This window comes from Siphateles boraxobius, unplaced genomic scaffold (assembly GCF_051911475.1).
Source record: "Siphateles boraxobius isolate OS27281-9 unplaced genomic scaffold, OSU_SipBor_1 13, whole genome shotgun sequence".
NCBI lineage: Eukaryota > Metazoa > Chordata > Actinopteri > Cypriniformes > Leuciscidae > Siphateles > Siphateles boraxobius.
The window spans coordinates 17,410,648-17,437,068 of NW_027508733.1; the positions used below are offsets into that span (position 1 = coordinate 17,410,648).

Sequence of the window (26,421 nt, forward strand, 5' to 3'; positions counted from 1 at the left end):
AGACAAGGAGAACACAAGACTTAACTCAACTTAACTTAACACAAGTTTAACTTGGTGTACTAAAATAACAAAATAAAGTAGAAATGATTATATATATATATATATATATATATATATATATATATATATATATATAAATAAAAATAAATCTGAAAATAAAAAGTAATTCAAAATATTAATAAAAGCTATAATATTTTCTCAATTATACTAAATCTATGTGTGAGTATATATTGATTAAAAGGTTTTCTTGTTGGATGTTTCGGCAGAGCAAATCGCCTGCATGACGAATCGATCAACCTATAAACAGAACTTCTTTGTTTCGCTCAATCATGACTAATAGGCAGCTGTATCTTGGATAATAACGGACTGAAGCATGTGGCTGTAAATGTTTTCTGAAAAACATAGATAACTAAAGTTAAAGTGTGCAGTTTATGCACAAGTGGCACCAAACGAACGGCAAACTGTTTGACATCCTGACTGGGCCGGGAAAGGCAATATTAGCAAGACATGAACCAAACGTGATTTTTGAAGAAGATCTACTTGTTTGGTCAAACAATGGCAGATGGAACAGTACATTCTTCAACTAAATTACATATCAAAAGACTGTTGGAGATTTTAATTCTAAACCTATATTGACAGAATCCACTGTAATGGTGTTCACAAAGGTCATATGCTAGCTAGACTGTGACTAGCTGAACAGTAGTTTGCTTGCATCTCTGCTTTGGTCTGTGATTACAAGTCCTGCACGCACGCACACACCCAACCACACACACACACACACACACACACACACACACACACACACACACACACACACACACACACACACACACACACACACACACACACACACACACACAAAGTTAACTTGTAAAGTTAACTGGTTCATGTCAAGTAGAAAGAGATTATAGAAAATATCGTGAACAAAGAGCAAAGGGTAAGGAAGATAGTGAGTGAAGAAACTGGATAGAGATGAAAGAAGTATGAGACAAAACAAAAGAGAGAGGGAGTACGGTTGTAAAGGTGTGATGGAAAGCAGATGTCTCTTTCTTTTCATAAAAGTGGGGGATGGGATGGAGAAAATCAAAGAGAGGAGGAACAGTACATGAACACATTTGACACCGTACACATACAAACATATAGTCACCAAATATGGATTTTAACTCTGAAGTTTTGTTCAGTTTTGTCTTTTTCACATTTATTTTTTATTATTATTTTTTTTACTGGAAAACAAGTTGATTAAAAAAAAAGTTGTATTGCTTGACAGGCAAAATGCATATGAGAATAAAACTACTTTTCAGTTGTATGTATTTATATATAAAGTTTTTAATTAAAGCGTAAACTTAAAAACAATCTGATAGCAGGTTTAAATCAAAATATTTTCTGTATTTTTTTGGTAAATATTTTTGCTTTTTAAGTGAATTTCTCTTGTTTTAATGTTTTTATCTTATAACAATTGACGAAATACAAACATAAAATATAAAAAGACAAAAAATGATTAAGAAATGTATTTTTGCAGTATTTAGGCCACATTCAAAAAACATGAACACAATTTATGTCTGTGTAAAATCTGTGTAAATAGTTTGTAAAACTATGTTTAAGCATTCAGTTTAATAGGACAACTTACATACACATTAGTTCTGGTCATGTTTCATGAATGAGGCTCAGTAGGCCAATGTTTTGCTGGTTAGCTTTAGCACGATTAGCATCTTTCTCTACAGACATTCAAAATTAGGCATGTATTCCGTCAAAAAATTGATGTATTAAAATAGATGTTTTACCAGTGCCTGATTCCATCAGTCATTCACTGTTGTCATTATTTCCTGAGGTATCGGAATGATCAGTCACATGGCTTTTACAGCTCAGGTGATTGGTTCAAAATATTTTATACTGCCATGAGGAAAGATGGCAAGTATTAAGAACCTCATTGCATTTAACATGTATAACCAACAGAGGTGAGTAAGCTACATGAAACTTGTATTTGGCTACTCATTACTTTTTGGAACGGCTGCAATAAGTTCCGAAAATGTTTCCTGATGAATGTTAAAAAGACTTTCAGCAGATATTTTTGTGTTGTTTATAAAATGAATGTATGTGAATCTCTGTACTTTTAAAGATGCTAATCAAATGTTTGTACACAAATAGCACTTTATTACACTTTTTTTGATGATTCCTGAAAACCTTGTGGTGTACATTGTTAGCGTAGTTGTTATCTGCTTGCTTAACTCTGTACACTGAATTGATACTGTGTAATGTGTCATTAAAACAGACCTTGTGAAAAATATAATTAAGGTAAAACTGTTGCTGCTTGGGGCGCTGATTCAGAGACCTATTCAAGCGAGGTGGCGTTGTGTAGATTCTAAAGGTCTGAGCTAGTAAAAGTTCCTGAAGTGAGAGCCATTTGCCATGGATGGCAAGAAATCGAAGACTCTTGGTCGAGTGAAAGTAAACATTTCATTGCCATGATTCGCAATGTTTAACCTTGCGTCTAGCTTAACCTTTGCCACTGTCCCTCAGAATTCACCAGCTGAAGTCAATGCCTTAATACAGAACTCATTAACCGATTTGGACTGATACAACACAAACTGCACACTCACTCATTCATTCCAATGTGTACAATATTGCTTTAAGTGAAAGTTCACCCAAAAATCAAGCGTAGTGTCAGTTCTGGCAGGTCACGTTAGTCAAGCTTGCATCAGCTGATCCACGTCTACCTATAGGAATACAAAGCCAATCACTGTATACATATATAAGCTCCTTCAGTATTATCAGCAGCTATGGTGTTTCTCAGGAGCTAATACCCTCCTCCATCCCCAGCTCCTCCTGTCGTCAGTAAGTATGGCATTCTGATTCCCCTTGAATCAGAATACATTCTCGAATTATGTTGTACTTTAAAATCTTGAATTAATGATATCTGCAATGGATTCATGCTTGGTTCTGTTCAGTTTACCCTAAGAGGGGTTATCGCTGCTCTCCCTGCTCTTACCCATGCTAGGCTGGATGGATGCACAGGGAGTTCTAGCCCAGAACAGAACCATACCGCCAATCCAAACTGTATGCTGATTGTCAATCGTGTTTGACGATAGTGGTCCTGACAGAAATAAAAATTCTGTCATAATTTATTCACACTCAAGTTGATTCAACCTGTATGAATTTCTTTCTTCTGCTGAAAACAAAAGAAGAGATTTTGAAGAAGATTGTTCATAACCAAACAGTTGTGGGGCACCATTGACTTCCTAGTATATATATATTTTTTTCATACAATGGGATGCATCAACTGTTTGGTTACCCATTTTCTTCAAAACATCCTCCTTTATCTTCAACTGAATAAAGAAATTCATACAGGTTTGGAAGAATTTGAGGGTGAGTGTATCTTCCCATTCAAATTTACTTCTTTTTAGTACACCAGGGTGACAGGAACATGAAATTGTCCAGCCATGACTTCTTGTTTCTCAAATGTATAACTATGAGGTAACTCAAAGGCCAAATAGAACAGCTGTTTTTTGTGAGATTTATGGACAGTTGGCGATATAGCCTATGGGTGTGGACCTTTTTTACAGTCTGTATGGTGTGGACCTTCACTCAATAGAGACATTATCATGAGCGCCCTCTAGTGTTTAAACTGCAAACTGCATGTGTCTGACTACTACAATTTTGCATTCAACACCTTTGTGTGTGTTAAGTGGTTAAGTTTATTGATGTTTTTCTCAGTGTGGTCTCTTGCTCGTAAGTGCATATGTGCATGTTTTGTATGTGCGTTAGCGTGTTAGCTAATCCTAACATGCCTGTGGGGAGAGATTTCTGACTGTGTTGGGTTTTAACTTGCTATAATCTCTGTAGGGGTTCCGTGATCACACTTCACAGGGGGTTGCAGCAGGGGTTCTCTCTGTGTGTGTTTTTTCTTTGTATTTCAGCAGCACCAGAAGACACAGATGGTGGGCACACACAATTTATTGACATGTTTGTCAGCTCTTAGAGACTTATTAGCAGTGAAAATACATTTCTGTCTATATTCCTGAGGGGAAACTGCTGTGAATATGAACTATTGTGTTTTTGCACAGTTTAAAACAGGAACATTTCTGATGAACTATGTGGAGTCTACTAGTGGAAAAATCCACATTGAAAACATTGTATCAGTCTCTTTTGTTTAATGTATGGAGGATTCTGGAGCTGATACATTTTTTTTTTTCTTATTCAGTGCTTTTATTTTTTGTTTCTATCGACACCTTGTGGTCAGATGTGTTAATTACGCCTTGGCGTGTGGCGCCATCTCGTGTTTAGATGAAATAATTATAGTTATGACTCTGGCGCTATCTGGTGGTAAATATACACAAAATAAAATTCAAAAACTGCCAACTACAGCAAGTTGTCTGTCGTAAACTTTTAAAACCAGGTCACATGAGGCAAAATCAAACTAAAACAGAAAATCAGAAACAGAGAATGTAAGAACTCTGAAAAGTGTGTTGGCAAACGTTTTTTTTTTCTTATTGGATGTATTTTTGTACTAAAACGTCATCGTTGTAATCCGTTCATTTTACGAATTATTACCTGATATGTAAATAAAACCAGTAATGTAAGCAGTCTCTATAAAATTATTTTTAAAACACGTATTCAGTAATCACAAACTGGGGTTATTGGTTCAACCAGTCAGCGCTGAGAAAAGTAACAGTAGCGTATAAGTATACTGTACACCTTAATAGCATTAAATTACAAAAATACACAAAGAAGAGTTGAAAAATGCAAATTATTATTTAAACTCGTCGTATTTAATAGCATAAAGGATAACTTAATAACTTTCATCAGATAAGCTCCGCCTTTGAGCTAACCTTTTCTACTACTCTTTCTGTTTCTACACTTGACTTGCAGTTTGCAGAAAACTCGAGCGATTACTCTTGCATTCACCCTGTTGGAGATACAGTCCGCAGATCTGCTTCAGTTTGTTTGATTTGGGCATAAACTTTGACGAAATGGCTGAACAAAGGAACGATGGCTTGATTTTCTATGTCAACGGGAAAAAGGTGCTTATTGCTTATGCATAATAATTCGTGTTTACCCATAATTTCTGGTCATGTGTTTATTGTAAAGGCTGTTAAACTGTAAAGACTTCTTTGGTTGTGAACCTGTCGTCAAGTTCAATCCTTATAGTAATACTTAGCTCATATAAAGGCATTGAATCTAATTTGAACAGAGATTGTGATTTAAAACAATAATCTGCATTAATCTGCATATGTTTATGCTTCTTGTTGACAGATAATGGAGAAGAACCCAGACCCTGAGACTATGTTGCTGTCTTATCTGAGGCAGAAATGTATGTGTACACGTTTTAATAAATGTGCAGATTATTATTGTTATTATTATAAATGGTTATTCATAATTTGTGTGTATATATATATATATATATAATCATTATTCAGGTTATAAGTCATATTTATGTAACATACTAAGGTTTGTTGATGTTCATTTTGAAGTGATACCGTGAATAATGTTTTGAGGAGATTAATCTGCAATTCTGAATATTATTGGTTTATTTGAACTGTTTAGTTTTGCTCTGTGTGTGTGTGTGTGTTCAGCACAGTTAACAGGCAGTAAGTATGGCTGTGGTGGAGGAGGATGTGGAGCCTGTACCGTCATGTTGTCCAGATACGACCCTCAGACCAAGAGCATCAAGTATTTCATTCACTCTCTCTCTACTATTTTTCTTTTCATCACACTGTTTTATTAATGGATCTGACCCATTGTAGTACTCTTTTTATGGAAGTAAAACAATGACAAATGTTTTTGAAACAAACAAGCCTGTTGAATTGCACTACTAAACATATGCATTGCATTAACCCTGCTTGCATTTTAATGCATTGCATTTTTATGGCTTGCATTTTTATGGGCTGAAATTCAACTTGGTTCTATATTTCAGCTGTGAATATTTCAGTTCAAAACAGGTGAATATGGATTGTTGAATTTTTTAAAATGAAAACGTGTGTGAAATGTTTTGAATTGAATATTCACAACTTAAATATACAACCATATTGAATTTCAGCCCATAAAAATGCAAGGCCTAAAAATACAATGCATTAAAATGCAAGCAGGGTTAATGCAATTTTTTTTTTTCAAGTAGTGCAATTCAACAAGCTTTTTTGGTTTCAAAAACTTTTGTCATTATTTTACTTGCATATCTTTTTCTCTCACTTTTCACTCTTGTAAATCAAGATTCAAAGGCTGTGTTTTTAGGCAGATTTCTCAAGGAAGATAGCCCTGCTGCTAGTATTTGTATGCTTTTAGATATATATTAGTTTTTGTTACATAAATATCATAATAAATCACTTCCGAATGCATGTAAGAAGCAATGTTTTTTCTTCACTGGCCAGTCATTCGTCTGTGAATGCTTGCCTGCTTCCTGTGTGCCAGCTTCATGGAGCGGCAGTGATGACCGTTGAAGGCATCGGAAGCACCAAAACCAAACTACACCCGGTCCAGGTATTGGGTTCACACTATAATCTATACTTGCCCGATCCAGATCAGGTAATTAGTTTGCAGACAGATTATAATCCAGGTTAAAATATTAGATTACTGCCAGTTCAAATATCTTTTTTGAATATAGATTACACTCAGTCCTGATTATGAGATTAAATTATAGACAGTTGAGATATCATCTGATCATAACTTGATTTTCATCCTAGTTTGTATTTAGGTCAGTGGCATGATGCCTAATTTTTTCTCATCTATTAATAAAAATAAAGAAAAACATTAAAATGCAATTTATATTGCATTTAATGATTAAAAAATAGATTTTTTTGTTCTTAGTTGATTATAATTAAAACATTTTAATAAAGAGTAATAAATATAAATAAAAATTGAATAAATAAGTAATATATATTTATATAGTAATACATATTAACATAATTTTTGTAATATAAATAACAAATATTTATCTAAAAAATATTTTTTATTCTTTATGAGATTTAAAATTAATGATGTATTATAATTATGATTAATCACATCTAACATATGTTTTTGTTTACTTATATATGTGTGCAATGTGCATATTATATATATACATATATGATATAAATACAGGGTATATAATCAACATAGACACTTTAATACATCATTTACAGTATATGTGTGTTCTGTTCATCAGGAGCGTATAGCAAAGGCTCATGGGTCTCAGTGTGGGTTCTGTACTCCTGGGATGGTGATGTCCATGTATGCATTACTGAGAAACAACCCACAGCCCACTTTGGAAGACGTAATGGAGGGTCTCGCTGGTACAGTGACACAAACACGATTTTAAATCTACTAAAACCTTAAGAACTTATTGACCAATCACGAATGTTCCTATTGCAGGTAATTTATGCAGGTGCACAGGGTACCGCCCGATCGTTGATGGCTACAGAACCTTCTGTGAGGTAAACAGCGCCGGTGTCCAGATTCATCCTTTATTTGATACGTTTCAGCTGCTGAATCATGTGGCACTCATGTTACTTGACATTCCAGGTCCTTAATGGATTTGTTCTGAGCTCCCCATCCATGTCTAATATTCTTGATTCATCTCAAAGCGACCCATTATGACTCCACATATTTTGATGCAATTTGTTTTTATTTTTGTTTCTTTTTTTAAACATTTTGCTCTATGGTTGACATTTTGTGATGCACAATCTGGTAACTGCATGTTCATCATCAATTAAAATGTGACTTTTACAATGTGACAGTCATTTAAACGCTTTTCTGTTTTGTTTTGTTTTTTCACTTGAGGTTTAACTGACATTTGTGTGTTGCATTATATGTGCATTTACGATTCTTAAGGAATAGCATAAAATGACATGAAATCTTTTCTGTTCTTTTTGTAGAGTGAAAACTGTTGTCAGTTGAATGGCACCGCATGCAGTTTGGCCAATGGAAATGGATCCGTGGAGCCCATAGAGAATGTGAGTATCTTCATCCCGACAAGGGTTAATTTAATAAACTTATTGCACTCCCTTTTGTCCTATTTTATTTTACTGCTGCACTTTGACTTTTTAGTTGGAGTAAACACACACACACACGCACACACACACAAACAGGGGTGGACTGGCCATCGGGCACCCGGTGGGCCGACGTGCATTTTGTGCCGAGACATCTCATACTTTTTTTTTTGTTGTCTAAACGGCCCAGAAAACTCGTACATCGGCGGCCCATTCGTTTAGCTTTGCTTAATTGGTAGCGATGGGATCTTTGTGCTGGTGTAATGCATTGGACAATAAAAGTCAGCGTAGGTTTTTTCTTTTTGTTTTCTCACAGACCGGACCATGAAACATGTAGATCAGCAGCCTATTGGTTATTTTCTTGATTGACACTGGGCTGGTCCACTCACATCCTTAAACTCATGTGTTTATCTCTCTCAATTATAGAAATTAGTAAAAAACGATAATGAAAGTTTCTTTTATTTTTCATTGCATGTATTTGACAATATATGGCTATTACTGTCATGGGATTAATATTATAACTATTATTATGTAATGTAGACAGACACTATATCACAACTAAAAGAGTTTTGAGTTTTTCTTTGTTCAATTTGCACACTGAATATGGGTTGGAGCTCTCAAAGTGTACCAGATTAATGAATTTAACATTAAAAAGCACTCAATTTCTTACAGGGGAGCATGCCCCAAAACTCTTCTAGAGGGACCACTCTCCACAGATTTACCAAAAATCCTGTGGGAAACACTGGTATGGCTATGCCAATTCAGTTTATAGCTTGTTTTAAGGTTCATCACTGTGGAGTATAGTTCAATTGTATTTTACAATTATTAGTTATTTCATCTGTTAACTCTTACTCATTTCTACTCACTCATTATGGCATTAGTGGTTTTATAGGGGTTGGTATACATATTCAAGGGCGTGCAAAGATCGGTTGCGTTTATGATCATATGTAGTGGGCCAGTCTGGGCCAAAATGCCAGGGCAGATTTTTTTTTTGTCCCAGTCCTGCCCTGCACACACACAAACACACACACACACACACACACACACACACACACACCTACTTTGCTCCACCCTCAAACACTGTAGCCGAGGCCTTGAAGAGTTTGGTTTGTGTTGAGAAGACGCTATTTTCAGCACTGTGAAAGAAAGAGACCAATTAGAGCACAGTAGACCAATCACAACAGATTGAGCCAACTGACTAATCAGAACAGAGTAGACCAATCACAACAGACTGGGCCATCTGACCAATCAGAGCAGAGGTTTGGAGAGACCAAATCGATTTGTTTGACACGCTGAGAAAAGAAGTGAGAAAATTAAAGTGTTTTTTGACCTTGGATACATTGAAATCTATTGTAGAAAAAATTTAATTTGCGCTCAGTGCATTGAATGATGTAATAGTTATTTGTGTTTAATAGGGTCATCCAGAACTGTTTCGTAAAGAGGACCTGCTCCCCTTAGACCCCACCCAGGATCTGATCTTTCCCCCTGAACTCATGGTTTGTCAGACTTGTTCAAAACTTCATCTATCTTCACTAGAGTAGGTTATGTAACTATGACTAAGAGGTTTTTAGCTAAAACGTAAGCTTAATGTTTAAGCTGTAACAAGGTCGCCATTCATCTATAGTTTATTATTCAGTTGATTGTAGGCTTTGTCTGTCAGAAGTTCAAATGCTGTTATCAACTAAACAACACATTTTAAAAATAAATGCCATAAATTCAGTCTATTTTGTGTTTAGAGAATGGCAGAGGTTAAGGACCAAACCACTCAGAAGTTTTGTGGGGAAAGAATAACCTGGATCAGCCCTGGATCTCTAGATGAGCTGCTCCAGCTGAAGGCTGATTACCCACAAGCCCCTCTTGTCATGGGCAACACCAACATAGGTTTCATATGGGCAAATCGTGGCCAAATCTAATAAACTCTAATGTATTTTTGTGTGCTATTTCAGCATTATCAGGTCACTATGACATTTCCCCTATTCTATTCTACTATTTTTCTATTCTATTCTATTCAGGTCTGGACATGAAGTTCAAGGGTATCTTCCATCCTGTATTAATATCACCAACACGAGTACCAGAACTATTCAAAGTTACCCAAAGATCAGAGGGTATGTGTGTTTTAGTACTTCAACTTAACCTTATTCCAGTTAGTTTTATTGATAACGCTTTACAATAAGGTTTTATTTGTTAACATTAGTTAACTACATCATTTAACATGAACTAACAATGAAAAATACTTCTAAAGCATTTATTAATCGGAGTTAATACATTATTAAAATCAAAAGTTGTCTCTATTAATATTATTTAATAGTATTTTCTGTGAATATTATTTAATTGAGCTGAGCTAACATGAACAATTAACTAACGTTAACAAAGATGAATGCAAAAAAAAGGGTAACACTTTAATATAAGTTTTGTTAGTTAACATTATTTAGCATGAACTAATAATGAACTGCACGTATACAGCATTTATTAATCTATGTTAATATTAATTTCAACATTTACTAATACTTTATTAAAATATTGTTAACATTAGTTAATGCACTGTGAACTAACTAACAATCAACAGCTGTATTTTTATTAACTAAAGTCAACAAAGATGAACAAAAACAGTAACAAATGGATTGCTCATGGTTAGTTCATGTTAATTAATCCATTGACTAATGTTAACTAATGGGCCCTTATTGTTAAGTATAACTGTTTTATATGCACAATGTACAAAATGCACAATGTACGTTTATTTTTTTACATTATATACTATAATTTTGTATAATTTTCATTTAAGTTTTGTAAGTTGAAGTTTTTCATATAATATATATTTTATTTCAATAAACAAAGTATTTGTAATAGTTTTAGTGAAAACAGAAAAAGGTGATTAGGTTAGGTTAAGGTGGAAAGATATTGACAGATCTGAGCAGAGCGCTTTCGAAGTTTCTATGATTCCTGTGAAGCTCAGTGTTTACACTTTTAGGGGGGGTAAACCCATGAATGGCATACTAATAGTAGTCAATGAGCAATGGGTTCATGTATTTTAACAGCAACAACAAAAAATACTTCAGCTTTAAGTAGCATTAATGAATGTTTTGTATTTGTAGGTGTGTGTGTTGGAGCAGGGTGCAGTATGTCTGTTTTGAAGAGTGTGTTGGAGAAAAGTATAAATGGTTTCCCGCCGGAGAACACACACTTGTTTCGGGCTCTTCTGCTTCAGATAAACCTTGTGGGTGGACAGCAGATCCGAAACGTGGCTGTAAGTGTAAACAGACCCTGAATGCATAACGTCACTCTTGCTACACTCACAAATATTTCTCAGTCTCTTATGATCTGTTCCAAAACCTCTTTCTGGCCTCATTTAAACTACTAAACTAATATAACAAGTGGTATCATAAAGATATTTAAGCTAAAATCAACAATAAATAAAGCATAATATTTTAATAATTTTAGAATTTTAATATTTGAGCACTGAATCGCCCAATTAAGGTAGAAACAAACAAGTTATTTTAGTATTAATTATAAACTATTATAGTATTTATTACTATTTTGAAATGGCTTTTATTTTTATATTTATTTTAGTTTAAGTGTTAATAATTTTGTCATTTCTAGTTTTATTTTTAATAGTTTTAGTTCTTCAACTTATTTGAATGTTGAAGTACGCCATCAAAAATTATCTATTTTAATCGTATATTTTTTTTGTGTTTGTGTTTATATTATTTATTATTTTGTTTGTTGAAATATGTAGACACTGGGAGGCAATATTGCCAGTGCATATCCAAACTCCGACCTGACCCCCGTCTTAGCTGCTGGGAGATGCACTTTAGTGGCACTTTCTAAAGGTGAGCAAACTTCTTAAATAATTTAAAAGTAGTAAAGTGTAAGGTAACTCTTTATTTCAATAGTCCACTTTAGACATTCTTCTTACTATAAGTAACTTTGTAACTACATGTCAACTACCAATCATTAGAGTATTAGTAGACTTCCTGCTTAATATCTGCTAACACTTTATTCTAATGGTCCGCTGTAACGAAGTTAAAGGCTCAGGGAAGAAGGAGGTGTGAACATAACTTTTATAATAAAATAAACAAAAAACACAAAACAAAAGTAAAATGGCAGCTCTTCACGGATGACTGCCACATAAACTAAAACAAAACACCAACGTAAAGTCCAGTGCTGGTCCTTTTGACCTATCGGAGCTCCTCCACGGGACTCAAGACTTTTGTGGCGCTCATTAACACTAGTGTAACTGAGGTCAGCTAGTAAGAGCTTTAGCGTCTTTGTTAGCGCGGTTCGAAACCCGCTCTGTAAGACTGGTTACATGCTGCCGTGATCCGGGTGGGAGTGAGGTTTAGGAGTGAGTGTAGTGGAGGGTAAGAGCTTTGCGAGTAAAGCTCCCTTGGCCTCAAAAGGGGCACTGTCGACCAATGCTAGAGACTGTGATCTTTAGCGTACTTGTTAGCACACCCGCCTACCATGCTTAAGATACCGGTTTGAATCCCACTCGGAGCGGGTCGAGTTATACCGGCCCTGCCCTGCTTGCCACCAACAGACATTCTACTGAATATAAGTAGCTTTGTAAGTACATGTCAACTTATTCTACTAACACCTAACCCTAATCTAACAGTCTACTAATACATTTAATGAGAGTTAGTTGACATGTAGTTGCAAAATAATGAGAGTTAGTTGACATGTAGTGGCAAAGTTATAGTTAGGAGAATGTCTAATGCAGACTATCGAAATAAAGTGTAAACAAGTGTAATTTTGTTTGAATCAGTTCTAGATGATCTAATATTTCACACCACAGAAATGTCACATTTTGCATTAATTCTGAAAGTAGTTATGTTCCTCAAGGAGGATATTTTGACATGCGTTTCAATTTCTACCAAATATCGATTACAGATGGACGAAGGAGGGTGCTTATCGATAAAGATTTTTTCCTGGGATTTGCAAAGACTGCTCTAAAGCCAGACGAGATTGTGTTGTCCGTTTTCATTCCAGCTACAAGACAGGTAAGAAATTAACCATCGACTAGCTTTTTGCGCATTGTTTGCTAAAGGATCATGTTTTTTTTTTTTGACAGAATGAGATCATCCATGCCTTCCGGCACGCCCCGCGTAAGGAGAATGCGCTAGCTACGGTGAACGCTGGGATGCGCGTTTGGTTCAACGAGAACTCAAATGTAGTGAAGGAGATCAGTATTTATTACGGTGGTGTGGGAGCCACCATCCTCAGCGCTGACCACGTTTGCAAACAGATTCTAGGAAGGTAGGACACAAATGTACATCTTTTCCTCTTGGATGGGACTAAGTTCACATTGTCAGTCCAAATCTGATTATTTGTGCATCCGATTGGAATCCGATCTAAAATTATTGACTGTCGACATTGTGAATCACAACTGTTGAGATCTGATTTGTGTGTCCCTTGCCACTCTTTCGTTTACGGAATACCTGCATTGGTTTCAATGGCAATGACATTGCGTTGGTAGCTATATGCAAAAAACAGCAACAACTGTTTTTTATTCTTATTTACAACATGCCAATGTGTAGCCATGGCGCTGGACTTCGAGGCGTTTAAGGGAGATCAGAAACGGTGCGCACTGATATAGAGAATAACTCTGTTTGGAGTGACTTAAATTTGCAGACCTTTTTCATGATCAAACAGCAACATTACAAACTAAAGAAGATTGAAAATGTAAAAAAGCATAAAAGGACTTTGCACTGTTTTTTTGCAAGGCCTTGGGAGGAGGCAACATTAAGTGATGCGTACAGCGCGCTGGTTGATGAGATCAAACTTGGGCCGTCGGCTCCAGGCGGGAAGGTGGATTTCCGCAGATCCCTGACCTTGAGTTTGCTTTTTAAATTCCACCTGCTCGTCCTCCGTTACTTGAAGGAAAAGGTATGGATGACTTTTAGAGATGATTACCCAATAGACATAGTTTATTACGCCTTTTGTGTGTCTTTTTTTACAGGATGTGACTCAAATGGAAATACCTCAAGAAATGCAAAGTGCAATTCAGCCTCTTCCTAAACACATTCAGCCTGGCTACCAAGAGTTTCAGGTAACGCTATACGAACCTCCGATGTGTGTGATTTTATAGTAATTCATATTTAAGTATTTATTGTCATAAATATAGCCTTTGATGCTTATGTGGCAATGTTTATTCAATTGTTTATTGCCATAAATAACTAGGTAACGCTATACACCCTCTGGTGTGCGTTTTCATTGTAGCTGTCCATAAAAGCAATGTAATTTGCAAAATCATGGTCTCATGGTTCTCATTTGGGAAATTTATGTTTGAAGCCAGCTTGCAACTTATCTGTTTCTGTTTCCTTTCTCTTCACATCATTTATTGTATTATCTGTTCACTTTTTTTCTATTAAAAGTCCACAAAAAGCAAAAGCACTGAACTTATAGAAGATGAACAACGGACTGTGTGTGTTTTATGTGTATAGAATGTCTTGGAGAGTCAGCCAGCTCAAGATCCTGTGGGCCGACCCATGATGCACCGGTCAGCGCTGAGTCAGGCTACTGGAGAGGCTGTGTACTGTGATGACCTACCACACACCGATGGTGAACTTTTCCTCACAATCGTGACAAGCTCCAGACCACATGCCAAAATCACGTAAGATGCATGCAGACTGTTTGACAGTTTTAACTTAAAAACTGTTAGAAATGTGTACAATCATTTGAATGAATGAATGAATGTTCATTTACATACCAGCAAATTAATTTAAATATAGTGTTTGAAGCTGAAATGACAATTAATGTTTATTTATGTGTTTATATATTGTCATAAATATACCCTTTTATTCTAATATGGCAATGATTATTTAATTATTTATTGACATAAGTATAGCCTTTGAAGCTGATATGCAATGAATATTTATTATTTATTGCCATAAATATAGCCTTTGATGATAAAATGGCAAAGATATTTATTTTTTTATTGTGAATGAGATTGAATCAATTTCATTTGCTGATATGTAAATGAACATTAATTTATTCATTCATTCATCATAGCGACTTGAGCATCAGCTATCAACTAATGATATAATTTCATGCTAACTGCCATAAGTTATGGTAAAAAAAAATTGCCTTTGATACTAAGATGACAATGGATAGAGTAAAAATGAGCACCTTCACATCTAAATGATTGTATTGTCTTACCGTCACAGTCATATTGACTTTAGTGAAGCTCTAAAGCTTCCCGGTGTGGTGGATGTGATCACAGCCAAAGACATACCTGGGAAAAAATTCAGAACCTTCACAGGCATTGATGAAGAACTGCTGGCTGAAGATGAGGTCTGTGTAGTATTATTTTTTATGTAAGGCCTTTCTTTAAAGTATGAATTTTTAATTACATTTGCAATCTTATTCTCCTTTGTGTCCTCAGGTGACCTGTGTGGGTCAGATGGTTTGTGCTGTGGTCGCAGATTCCAAAGCTCATGCTAAACACGGGGCGGCAGCGGTGAAGATCGGCTATGAAGATCTGCAGGATCTCATCTTCACAGTGGAGGTGAGAAGAAATAAGCTGCTAATTTTTATTCCCCTCTAACAAGATCCATTCTTAAAGAGCTGCTCTTGGATCTTCTTGTTTTCAGGATGCCATCGAGAAAGAGTCTTTCTTTCTACCTAAAAGACAGATCGAGAGAGGAGATGTGGAAAAGGCTTTGAGAGAGGCCGAAAAGGTGTATGAAGGTAAGATAGTGCTGTCATATCCATGATCAAGCACACTACCTCTCTGATCACCTGATTCATGTTTTATAACATGCTACTTCATGTTTCATAGGAGAGATTCGGATCGGAGGACAGGAGCATTTCTACATGGAAACACAGAGTTTTCTGGTCATTCCAGTTGGGGAAGAGAAGGAGATGAAAGTGTATTTGTCCACTCAGCATCCTACATTTGCACAAGTATGTTATTGTGATAACTTATATATAGAAATGATTATGTCATTATGTTATGATTAAGTCAGTAGCTGAGACTATTTTGTTTTATATTTTATATTTTGTTTTATGTTAATATGATTTAGTATATTATATATTTATGGGTGCTCCGATTGATCAGGTGCCGATCGTTATCGGCCAATAATTGCTAAATATACAGTGCTGCTCAAAAGTTTACACACCCCTTGCAGAATCTGGGGATGAGGGTTCATACAAAATGCATGTTATTTTTTATTTAGTACTGTCCTGAATATAAGATATTTTACATAAAGATGTTTACATATACTTTAGTCCACAAGACAAAGAAATAGCTGAATTTATAAAAATGAAAAAGTTCAAAAGTTTGCATACCCTTGATTCTTAATACGGTGTATCGTTACCTGGATGATCCATGTTTTTTTGTTATGATTGTTCTTGAGTCCCTCGTTTGTCCTGAGCAGTTAAACCGCACAATGTTCCAAATTCTTCAGTTTTCCAGCATCTTTTGCATATTTGAACCCTTTCCACCAGTTACTGAATGATTTTGAAATCCAGGGACTCAAACACAAATAATAAAAAAAAGTTCAAACATTCACTGATACTCCAGAAAGAAACAGGATGCATTAAGAGCCAGGGGTGAAAACTTTTGAACAGGTTGAAGAGGTCTAAATGTCTATTTTGTTTGCATATTTTTTTTATTTGTTTTCATTTAGTACTGTCCTTCATAAGCAACAGAAGACTATTACGTGTTTCCCAGAAGACAAATTAAATACTATTTACCTTAATCTTAAAATTCAAAAAGTTTTCACCCCCCGGCTCTTAATACGTCGTGTTCAGATGAGACAAAACTCGTTTTGATTTTCTATGATCTGAGACATTATATTATACATTTAACATGTAAAAGAAAGTATGTTTGTTCCAATTTGTTGTAGGAGTCAGTAGCTGAGACGTTGGGAATCCCGTCCAATCGGATTTCTTGTCACATTAAGCGACTGGGCGGAGCTTTCGGAGGCAAGGTCACCAAAACTGCCATTTTGGCCTCTATCACTGCTGTTGCTGCTTGGAAGTGAGTCGAAATAAGTCGGACCCCAAACATCAGAATGAAAGATTCACAATAATTTATTTAAATTAGATAATAAAAATGATTTGTATATATATATATATATATATATATATATATATATATATATATATATATATATATATATTAGTATTTACCATATTCATAATTTTAATGTGTAGGAGTTTGCTAAATATAACTCTCTCTCTCCAGGACTGGACGGCCAGTACGATGTGTTTTAGAGAGAGGAGAGGACATGCTGATAACTGGAGGGCGTCACCCGGTGTGGGGAAAATATAAGGCTAGTGGTTTTCCTTACACTTATTTAAAAAATGACTGTGAATGTTTATTAGCTGTTATTAGTATATATATAAGCTACTCTTTATTTATGTAATTTACTTATATGTTGGTATGTTTCTGACTTTGACTCCAACAGGTGGGATTTATGAATAGTGGTAGAATAACAGCAGCCGATTTCCAGTACTACGCCAACTCCGGAAACACAGTAGATGAGTCCGTACTGGTGAGATCACTTCCTGCTTAAGTGGTTTAATAGTGGAAGCTACATGTTCAGGGTCACTGCAGACACCTTTGTAAAAAACATTGGAGAACATATATTACAGACTTTCTAAAGTATCATTATTCTTATATTTCACTCTGCCAGGTCGCCGAGAAGATCCTCCTACATCTTGATAACGCCTATAATATTCTAAACTTGCGTGGGCGATCGGCGGCCTGCAAGACCAACCTGCCCTCCAATACTGCATTCCGAGGGTTCGGTGTGCCCCAGTGCATGCTGGTCATTGAGAGTATGATCGATGATGTTGCTCTTAAACTCGGCCGTCTACCTGAAGAGGTCGGTGTCATGCAGTTTACATCATTATACTTCATATTACTATTGATCGAGCTAATGAACTGTTGGTGGTAATATATGGGGAATATACTGTATATTTCGCATTTTTTCAAATATTTATATGTATATTTCCTTTCATTATTTATTTACGGGCATGAAAATATCCATTAATTTTGATACCATCTAATATTTATTGATGTGTGTATGGATGGATGGATGGTCATAAATATAGCCTTTGATGCTGATATGGTAATGAATATGTATTTATTAGTTTAATGGTATGTTAATAGCCTTTGATGTTGATATGGCAATTCATTTTTATCCGTTTATTCATTTATTTATTTATTGTTAAAGCGGCACTATGCAGGATTTCTGTTTTTGTCAAACAGCGATCCCTAGAGTCGCTGTAGAGTACTTGTATTTAATGTTACTGTCGTAAACACCACTCATGCAGAGCGTATCTGCACTCACGGCCTCTGCACTTCATAATAATAAAGTAGCCTACCGCGTTAGGCTTACCTGAGCCTAAATGCCAGATGACACCAATAAAGTGTATCATGTACGTCGCATTATTTCACAGGGCTCTCAAGTTTTGAAGACAGGCAAGAGTGACATCCAGCCGACAGATACATTTTTGTCATTGGTTGTTGCGTTAAATCTTACCCAGATACAATAGTGCTATTTTCTGATTGGCTATTGTGTAGCTCGACGAACAACACCAGAGTTTTGGGCGCTGCGGCATATTAAATATATTACAAATAGTTTTTCAGCGTGAGAAATACAATGTGTGGCGGGTGAGCGTGACAAAAGACCGAAATGACCATTTCTGCCATTTCCTCTTTCTCTGTTCTCCGACAATGCTTTTATAGCTTTCTGCTTCTTATATGCCAGCTTTGCCATGGGACGATAGTTGTTCTTATACCTAGCTGTATCCTGGATGGGGGCGTGTACGCGTGCAGTGCCGTAAAGCAATTCGTTACCTCGTGAGACCTGATATCACACGATACTTCCTAACACTCCAAAGTTGCAAGGGTGGTTTTGCGGCTCACAGGCACCAGGGGGGTGCGAGACGACCAACATTCAACACGAAATCAGTGATATAAACATTACAATGACTCCAAAGCTGTTCGGTTAAGGTAAAAAAGTTACTTAGTTCTGCTTTAAGAATATAGCCTTTGCTGATATGGCAATTAATACATTTTTTATTTTATTATTTATATATTTATTTATATTTATTTATTTTCAACTTTAAATTTGTCATAAACATAAACTTTGATGCTTATATGGTAATGGACATATATTTATTTGTTTATACAGTTAGTTAGTTAGTTAGTTAGTTAGTGGCATGAACATAGCATTTGCTGTATGGCAATGCTTATTTATTTAATTATTTATTTATTGATTCATTGTCATGAATGTAGCCTTTGTTGATATGACAATTGACATTTATTATGACTAATTTAGTCTTTTTATGCTGATACGACAATATTTATTTTATTTATTGTCATGGATATAGTCCTTACTGATATATTTATTTATTAGTACTATACTATAATATTATACTAATATATATATATATATATATATATATATATATATAGTCTTTACTGATATGGAAATTAATTCATATTTATTATCATGAATATAGTCTTCGCTGATATGGAAATGTATACATTTTTGATGATGATATAGTAATAAATATGTATGTATTCATTTATTTATTGATTGTCACGAATATAGCCTTTGCTGATATGGAAACTAATATTTATCTATTTATTTATTTATTTATTTTTAATCTTTCATTATTTTATTGTTGCAGATCAGAGAGATAAACATGTACAAGGAAGTTTCCCTCACTCACTATAAGATGGAGTTTGACCCGAAGAATCTCGTCCTCTGCTGGAACGAGTGTATGGAAAAAGCTGCCTTCAGTCAGAGACGGCAGGCCATCCATCTCTTTAACCAGCAGAACCAGTACAAAAAGAGAGGAATTGCCATAATACCCATTAAATATGGCATTGGGTTTGCAGAGGGCTTCCTCAACCAGGTTACTGTACTAAAACATGCTGCTGAGACTTTTAAATTATTTTAAATGAACTTTAAATGATCTGTATGTGTGTGTGTTTGTGTGTATGTGTGTGTATGTGCGTGCTTATAACAAAGGCTGCAGCTCTCGTGCATATTTATATGGATGGATCTGTGCTAGTGAGCCACGGTGGGGCGGAAATGGGTCAAGGTATACACACTAAAGTCCAACAGGTACCACATCCAGCATTCTGCACAGATCTGTAACCATTTCAGAGATTTTGGGCTGATCTCATGTTTTCTCACAGGTGGCGAGTCGAGAGCTGAATATTCCTGCTTCTTTGATCCACATCTCTGAAACCAGCACACAGTGTGTCCCGAATACCTGCTCGTCTGCTGCGTCCTTTGGTACCGACGCCAACGGAATGGCTGTGCAGGTATAGCGAACACCAGAATTTGAAGCACAAGATCAGATTGGATAACATAATTTGTTTATCTTGAAGGATTTATTTATTCTGTCTATATGAGGTTTTGAAGAAATCATTAAATTGATTTTGATTGTTTGGCCTTTTTATGCTTTTTATGTCTGTTTTAGGATTGTTAAAATAATTTTTTGCAGGATGCCTGCCAAATACTGTACAAAAGACTAGAGCCAATCAGAAAGAAGGATCCTGAGGGAACATGGCAGAACTGGGTAAAGTTGACAAACTATTCAAATTTCTCGTTTTTGATGCAAAATAAAAATGATGGGTACAGTAATTAATTCTACAATATCCTGTATGGATAGTTCGGACTTTAAAACCTGATTGAATCAGCCACGTTCAAAGCCGTGTAACCTTGGTTTATTCAAAAATCTATACTATCATCTATATTTATACATAATATCATTTACGGTTAATGAACTATATTATTTGGTGGAAGATTTTTTCATTGTGAAATATTATTTAATGACTATTTAATTATTACATTTAATATTTTTATTAATATATTATTTTTTGAATGCAATGCATTTATTTGGTGTATTTAATCATATTACTGTTGCTGTGTTATATTAAAGCAAAAAGCCATTCAAAGTCATGTGTACAGGGACTTTATTGCTTTATTATTTTATTGCAATCAGTCTTTTTTATATTTTATGTATTTTATATTTTATTTTTCTTATTCATTTGCTTTAAATGATGTCTTTAAAGATAATGAAGGCATTTTTGGAGAAGATCAGTCTGTCAGCCACAGGATTCTACAGGTAAATCATCCAAATGTCCTTTAAAATGAGTGTTTTTGTTTTCTAAATGTACTTTGAGACATAAAAGTGATAGCTGAGAGTGTTTTTCAACAGCGTGATCGTCAGTGCATCATCAAAGACGAGTACAAAGGCTTAAAGGGTTAGTTCACCCAAAAATGAAAATTCTGTCAGTATTTACTCACCCTCATGTTGTTCCAACCCCGTAAGACCTACGTTCATCTTCGGGACATGAATTAAGATATTTTTGATGAAATCTGAGAGCTGGATCACTCCATACTAGTCCATAGGCTCCTTGAGTGATTGAACTTGCAGGCCCCTAAAAGTTATTACAGACATCGTTAAAATAGTCCAAGTGACTACAGTGGCTCAATCTTAAGTTTATCAAACGATGAGAATACTTTTTGTGCGCAAAAAAACAAAAATAACGACTTTATTTCAACTATTCATTTCCTTCTCTGTTGGCCTCGATTCAGTTCACTAGTGTAAAAGCGTAGAGCTTCTGTTGTTGTACGTCACACGCATCGCACACATGACCAGCGTCGGCCAATAGTGAGCCTACGTGTGACGTAGCTCTACGCCATTACACTAGTGTACTGACTAGAGGCCAACAGAGAAGGAAATGAATAGTTGAAATAAAGTCGTTATTTTTGTTTGTTTTTGCGCACAAAAAGTATTCTCGTCGCTTGATAAACTTAAGATTAAGCCACAGTAGTCACTTGGACTATTTTAAGGCACAGTCTGTAAAAAGTCTGCGATAACTTTTCGGTCGGGGCCTGCATATTCAATCCCTTAAGAAGCCTATGGAGGAGTGATCCAGCTCTCAGATTTCATCAAAAATATCTTAATTCGTGTTCCGAAGATGAACGAAGGTCTTTCGGGGTTGGAACAACATGAGGGTGAGTAAATACTGACAGAATTTTCATTTTTGGGTGAACTATCCCTTTAAAACTAGACAAAACATGGAGGTTTTGTTTGATGCTTTAGCGTTTTGTTTGTTTTCAGAGGTCATGATCTAGACATGGACTGGGAGAAGCAGGAAGGCAAGCCGTACGCTTACTTCACGTATGCCGTGTGCTGCAGTGAGGTTGAGCTGGACTGTTTGACCGGAGAGTACAGGGTAAATGCAGATATGATGCAGAAGATTTAGGGCATATACATTTTCTGCTGTTTGTTTAATCAGTGTAAAATGAATCTGACATACTGCATCTTTTCCTCATAGACCTTGAGGACGGATATTGTTGTTGATATTGGCAGAAGTATAAATCCGTCCATTGACATTGGTCAGGTAAGATGCTCTCTATGATGTTCCCTCGCTTAGTAGAAATGAACCTTTATTAAATACCAAAATATATAATTTAAAAATGAGTGGCTAATAGATATATCGGATTAAGTAGGAAAATTGGGATTTTTTTTTTTAGATTAACCACTATTATCCAGTAACTGTACCAGAATAAAATAAGCTTTAGCTCCACCTTGTGTCAGGTCCAAGAGTACTTTTTGAGAAAAATAATTATTTTTAAAATAATTTTATTAGTTACATTTCATAATTATCATCAGTTTTTTTCAAATTTAAACATTTGAATAATTTTTTTTGCCTCATTTATATATTATATTATACTCTACATATAGGCAAATGACCCATATACCTGTACACTACTGTTCAAAGCTCTTTTTTTGTTTTTAAATCAAAGTTTCCACAAAAATATGAAGCCGTTTTAAACATTGATAATAAGAAGAAATGTTTGTTGAGCATCAAATCGGCATATAAGAATGATTTCTGAAGGATCATGTGACACTGAAGACTGGAGCAATGATGCTAACAAAAATTCAGCTTTGCCATTGCAGGAATGAATTACATTTTAAAATATATTCAAATAGAAAACAGCTATTTTAAATTGTAATACTTAAAAAACAATATTACTGTTTTTACTGTATTCTTGATCAAATAAATGCAGCCTTGGTGAGCAGAAGTAGACTATCCTACAATATAGATATATGTACAGTATATATGTATTTATTCATATAATACGGATGTGTGTTAGATTGAGGGAGCGTTCATGCAGGGTCTGGGTCTCTACACCATGGAGGAGCTCAAGTTTTCTCCATCTGGTGTTCTGTACACACGTGGACCAGGCCAGTACAAGATCCCGGCCTTTTGTGATGTCCCTCTGAAGTTTAATGTCTACCTTTTAGCCGGCTCAACCAACCCTCATGCCATCTATTCATCAAAGGTGATTCACTCTCACTTATATTCTCCTTATTACGGATGTATGTACTTCCCAGGTTTACTTTAAAGTCAATTTATTTGGATTTTGTGGAACCATTGTGGTTCACTTCCCCGTCTAAGTGCATTCAAACCGGATACAGAATCCTATTTTAGATTTATGTTCGACTTCGTACCAATTTTTAGTGTTTTCTTTTTTGATTTTCTAGATCTGATCTAGATGTGGCTTCATTGCAAACTAAAGCTTTCTGATTGTGGTGCATTTTCCCACTTGTTTTAGGGGATCGGAGAACCGACATTGTTCCTGGGCAGTTCTGTATTCTTTGCTATTAAAGACGCTGTGACTGCGGCCCGAAATGATGCAGGTTTAACCGGCCCCTTCCAGCTAAACAGCCCTGCCACCCCAGAGCGGGCATGTCTGGCCTGTGCCACACACTTCACAAAGATGGTATGATAATTACAGTAACCCATTCATGCTCAAGTGTCCAAATCTATATTAAACAAATCCTTAAAGATAAATATGGTTTAAACCTGAATAAAATTATTATAATTTTGTTTTTGGTAGGTTGCACAAAGTGAACCTGGATTAACTTCTGGGCCAGCTCGGCCATGGGCTCTGGACATATGAAAACAACATCATCATCTATTATTATATTTTTATCTCACTTAAAGCTGTTGTGTTGCTCTTATCTAATCACATGACATTCATGAGTTGCCTGATTTAACATTTCAACTATTATCAGCTGCTTGCTGAAACTAATCTACTAAAGCATATAACAGACAAAAGATGCTCTGCATGCAATCACGTCTCAAGACCAATTTATAGTTACGTTTATTATTAACACATTTAACATTTATGATTTCTTTGACAGCTTGACAAGTTTAATAAATGTGAATGACATTATTCTTCATCATACTTTTGATTATTTAAGCAAGTTACTTATTGCTTTTATAAAACATTAACTGCACAATTAAAATATCAAGGACGCTAGAAGATATAGTCCCTGACATGTCATCTAAGGTTAATAGTTTGAATTGATAACCAATTTATGAGCTCAAAGTCTCAAACAAATGAAAAGGATGTTACATCTTGTTTAGGTGAGCTATTAAAAGGTTTGATTTGGATATGTTTTTCTTCACACATTAATAGCCCAGGGTTTGGTTTTTACTTTGTTGTCCAGTGGATTCTGTAAAAAAAGAAAAGAAATGAAGTGGCATTTAAGATTATTATCAGGAGCGAAAACATAAACCTGAAATAATAAAGATAATAAAAATTATTATATAAAGTAAATTATATGAAATGAACATTATATATGGGTAGGTTATTTATTATATATAGGTAAAATTATATATACATATATGTATATATTTCATGTGAATTTATTCACACCCACCATCCTGGTAAAGCAGTCTTCACATGCCATCCGTATTTTTTCCGCAGTAGCAGGAGAAGAGAAAGGAAAACTGTCGCTCAGGCCTCTCTCCCTCCGTGCAGCCGCAATCGCTTCTTTAATTGCGAAGAACAAAGTGCAGCCGAAAAACACAGGAGGCTCCCCGATCCCCTAAAAAATTCAAAAACAACCTATTCAACCAATTTTCCAACATTAATTAAAATTTCCACTGTGCATAAATATCCTGTTTTGCTCGGAAGTATGTCAGACTACGGAAGTAGGTTGCAAAAGTTTTTTTTTATCTGCTTATATGATTGAAGTCTGCTGTGAACCAGCCTGACCTGAAGAGTTTTGCCATCACAGAAGCCTAGACACAACTTTTGGTTTTTGTTTAGTCTGCAATTTTCTTATTTTGTCTCAACAACATATTGTGTTGACATTCAGGGGGTTTTTGTCTTACCTTTGAAGAGTATATGGCATGAGGATTTTCTGCATTGCTTAGCAGATGCACGTTTAGTTGAGAAGGGACGTCACACAGAGCTGGGATTTTATACTGAGAGGGACCCCTGGTCAACAACACACCCTCAGGGGAAAAATTCAGCTCTTCTATAGTGTAGAGCCCAATTCCCTGGACGAAACCACCCTCGACCTGTAAACACACACAGATTTACTAACTGTATGGTGTCTAATTGGCCAAATAATACAACCAATATTTTTTGTATTTTTTTTTAGAAGAAATTTAGAAATATTATTCACATATATATATATATATATATATATATATATATATACACACACACACATGTATTAAAAAAAAAATATATATATATATATATATATATATATATATATATATATATACACACACACACACATATAAAATGCAATAACCTATATTTCGTACCTGTCCAACATCCAGAGCAGGGTTTATGCTCCGACCAACATCCATCACAATATCAGTCCTAATGTTCTGTAAAATATAATTTCACAGCCCACAAAATGTTTATATTCAAATTGTGAATGTACGCACACATAACCTGATAAATTGCACCATTAGAATCTACTGTAGGCCAATGAAATAAATAACTGCTTATAAATCTTTGATAAAACATGTATCACAATGCATTTCATAGCCAAATTATATTAGTTTTTTAATTAATTATTTAATTTTATAAATATAGATGAATAAAAAAGACAAGCACCTTGTGATCTCCTGTCAAGCAATCAATTTCCACCTCTGAGCAACAGGCACCGAAAGTAAAGTAATAATATGCGCTGCCCTCACTCTTCTCCCAGTCAACACTGGTGTGTGGGCCCCTGTTATAAATATATAATTTATTTTATATTTACTACATTTAATCAACTATCAAAATATCACAAACAAATATATTGTTTGATGCTCAAACATTCAACCATGCGGCTACATTATGCTACATCACGGTCGAATACTTACATGAAGAAACCTGTTGCTGACAAACTGATCTTCTGGCAATATGCTTCCACCACCTGGACACATAGTAGGTTAAGTGATTCTCCTTTGGTTCTCACTGTAACATCTTTAATTCACTTTGTATTATACGATTGAGTATTTGGATATCACTCTTACTAACCAGTTGCTGCCAGGTGTATTGGGTATGTTTCTTAATGAGTGGCTCCAGACGTCTCATTAGTTTCTCACAACCATTCTACATGCAAAATATTACAATTTCAGTTGTGAAAAAAAAGTGCATGTAAATACTTGTACATGGATGTC

The 26,421-nt window shown here is 35.3% G+C and overlaps 2 protein-coding genes across 4 annotated transcripts in view; one reads left to right on the plus strand and one right to left on the minus strand.

The window, feature by feature from the left end:
- The window catches only part of aox6 (aldehyde oxidase 6), a 79,097-nt gene extending 54,916 nt beyond the window's left edge, over positions 1-24,181 (plus strand). Inside the window, exons 2-36 of one of the 3 annotated variants that reach the window (XM_077226207.1) lie at positions 4,867-5,018; positions 5,251-5,308; positions 5,571-5,667; positions 6,363-6,471; positions 7,136-7,262; positions 7,342-7,403; positions 7,845-7,922; positions 9,374-9,454; positions 9,695-9,839; positions 9,971-10,063; positions 11,051-11,202; positions 11,692-11,785; positions 12,846-12,955; positions 13,027-13,211; positions 13,679-13,841; positions 13,915-14,004; positions 14,399-14,568; positions 15,122-15,248; positions 15,340-15,462; positions 15,548-15,644; positions 15,736-15,860; positions 16,805-16,938; positions 17,146-17,233; positions 17,369-17,455; positions 17,597-17,788; positions 19,605-19,832; positions 19,949-20,044; positions 20,119-20,247; positions 20,430-20,504; positions 21,001-21,053; positions 22,056-22,170; positions 22,273-22,338; positions 23,096-23,284; positions 23,558-23,725; positions 23,843-24,181. In XM_077226207.1, coding sequence (XP_077082322.1) covers positions 4,968-5,018; positions 5,251-5,308; positions 5,571-5,667; positions 6,363-6,471; positions 7,136-7,262; positions 7,342-7,403; positions 7,845-7,922; positions 9,374-9,454; positions 9,695-9,839; positions 9,971-10,063; positions 11,051-11,202; positions 11,692-11,785; positions 12,846-12,955; positions 13,027-13,211; positions 13,679-13,841; positions 13,915-14,004; positions 14,399-14,568; positions 15,122-15,248; positions 15,340-15,462; positions 15,548-15,644; positions 15,736-15,860; positions 16,805-16,938; positions 17,146-17,233; positions 17,369-17,455; positions 17,597-17,788; positions 19,605-19,832; positions 19,949-20,044; positions 20,119-20,247; positions 20,430-20,504; positions 21,001-21,053; positions 22,056-22,170; positions 22,273-22,338; positions 23,096-23,284; positions 23,558-23,725; positions 23,843-23,905 — 4,020 coding nt within the window. In that variant the 5' untranslated portion in view covers positions 4,867-4,967 and the 3' untranslated portion in view covers positions 23,906-24,181. Of the gene's footprint in view, positions 1-4,818; positions 5,019-5,250; positions 5,309-5,570; positions 5,668-6,362; positions 6,472-7,135; positions 7,263-7,341; positions 7,404-7,844; positions 7,923-9,373; positions 9,455-9,694; positions 9,840-9,970; positions 10,064-11,050; positions 11,203-11,691; positions 11,786-12,845; positions 12,956-13,026; positions 13,212-13,678; positions 13,842-13,914; positions 14,005-14,398; positions 14,569-15,121; positions 15,249-15,339; positions 15,463-15,547; positions 15,645-15,735; positions 15,861-16,804; positions 16,939-17,145; positions 17,234-17,368; positions 17,456-17,596; positions 17,789-19,604; positions 19,833-19,948; positions 20,045-20,118; positions 20,248-20,429; positions 20,505-21,000; positions 21,054-22,055; positions 22,171-22,272; positions 22,339-23,095; positions 23,285-23,557; positions 23,726-23,842 lie in introns of those variants that run through there. The other 2 variants (XM_077226206.1, XM_077226208.1) reach the window with 2 other exon arrangements.
- aox5 (aldehyde oxidase 5) overlaps positions 24,085-26,421 on the minus strand; it is a 67,231-nt gene continuing 64,894 nt past the window's right edge. The window contains exons 29-35 of the mRNA XM_077226205.1: positions 26,279-26,353; positions 26,122-26,174; positions 25,871-25,985; positions 25,573-25,638; positions 25,129-25,317; positions 24,672-24,839; positions 24,085-24,464 (exon numbers count right to left, since the gene is read on the minus strand). Of these exons, the coding sequence (XP_077082320.1) occupies positions 24,414-24,464; positions 24,672-24,839; positions 25,129-25,317; positions 25,573-25,638; positions 25,871-25,985; positions 26,122-26,174; positions 26,279-26,353 (717 nt within the window). The 3' untranslated portion in view covers positions 24,085-24,413. The remainder of the gene's footprint in view (positions 24,465-24,671; positions 24,840-25,128; positions 25,318-25,572; positions 25,639-25,870; positions 25,986-26,121; positions 26,175-26,278; positions 26,354-26,421) is intronic.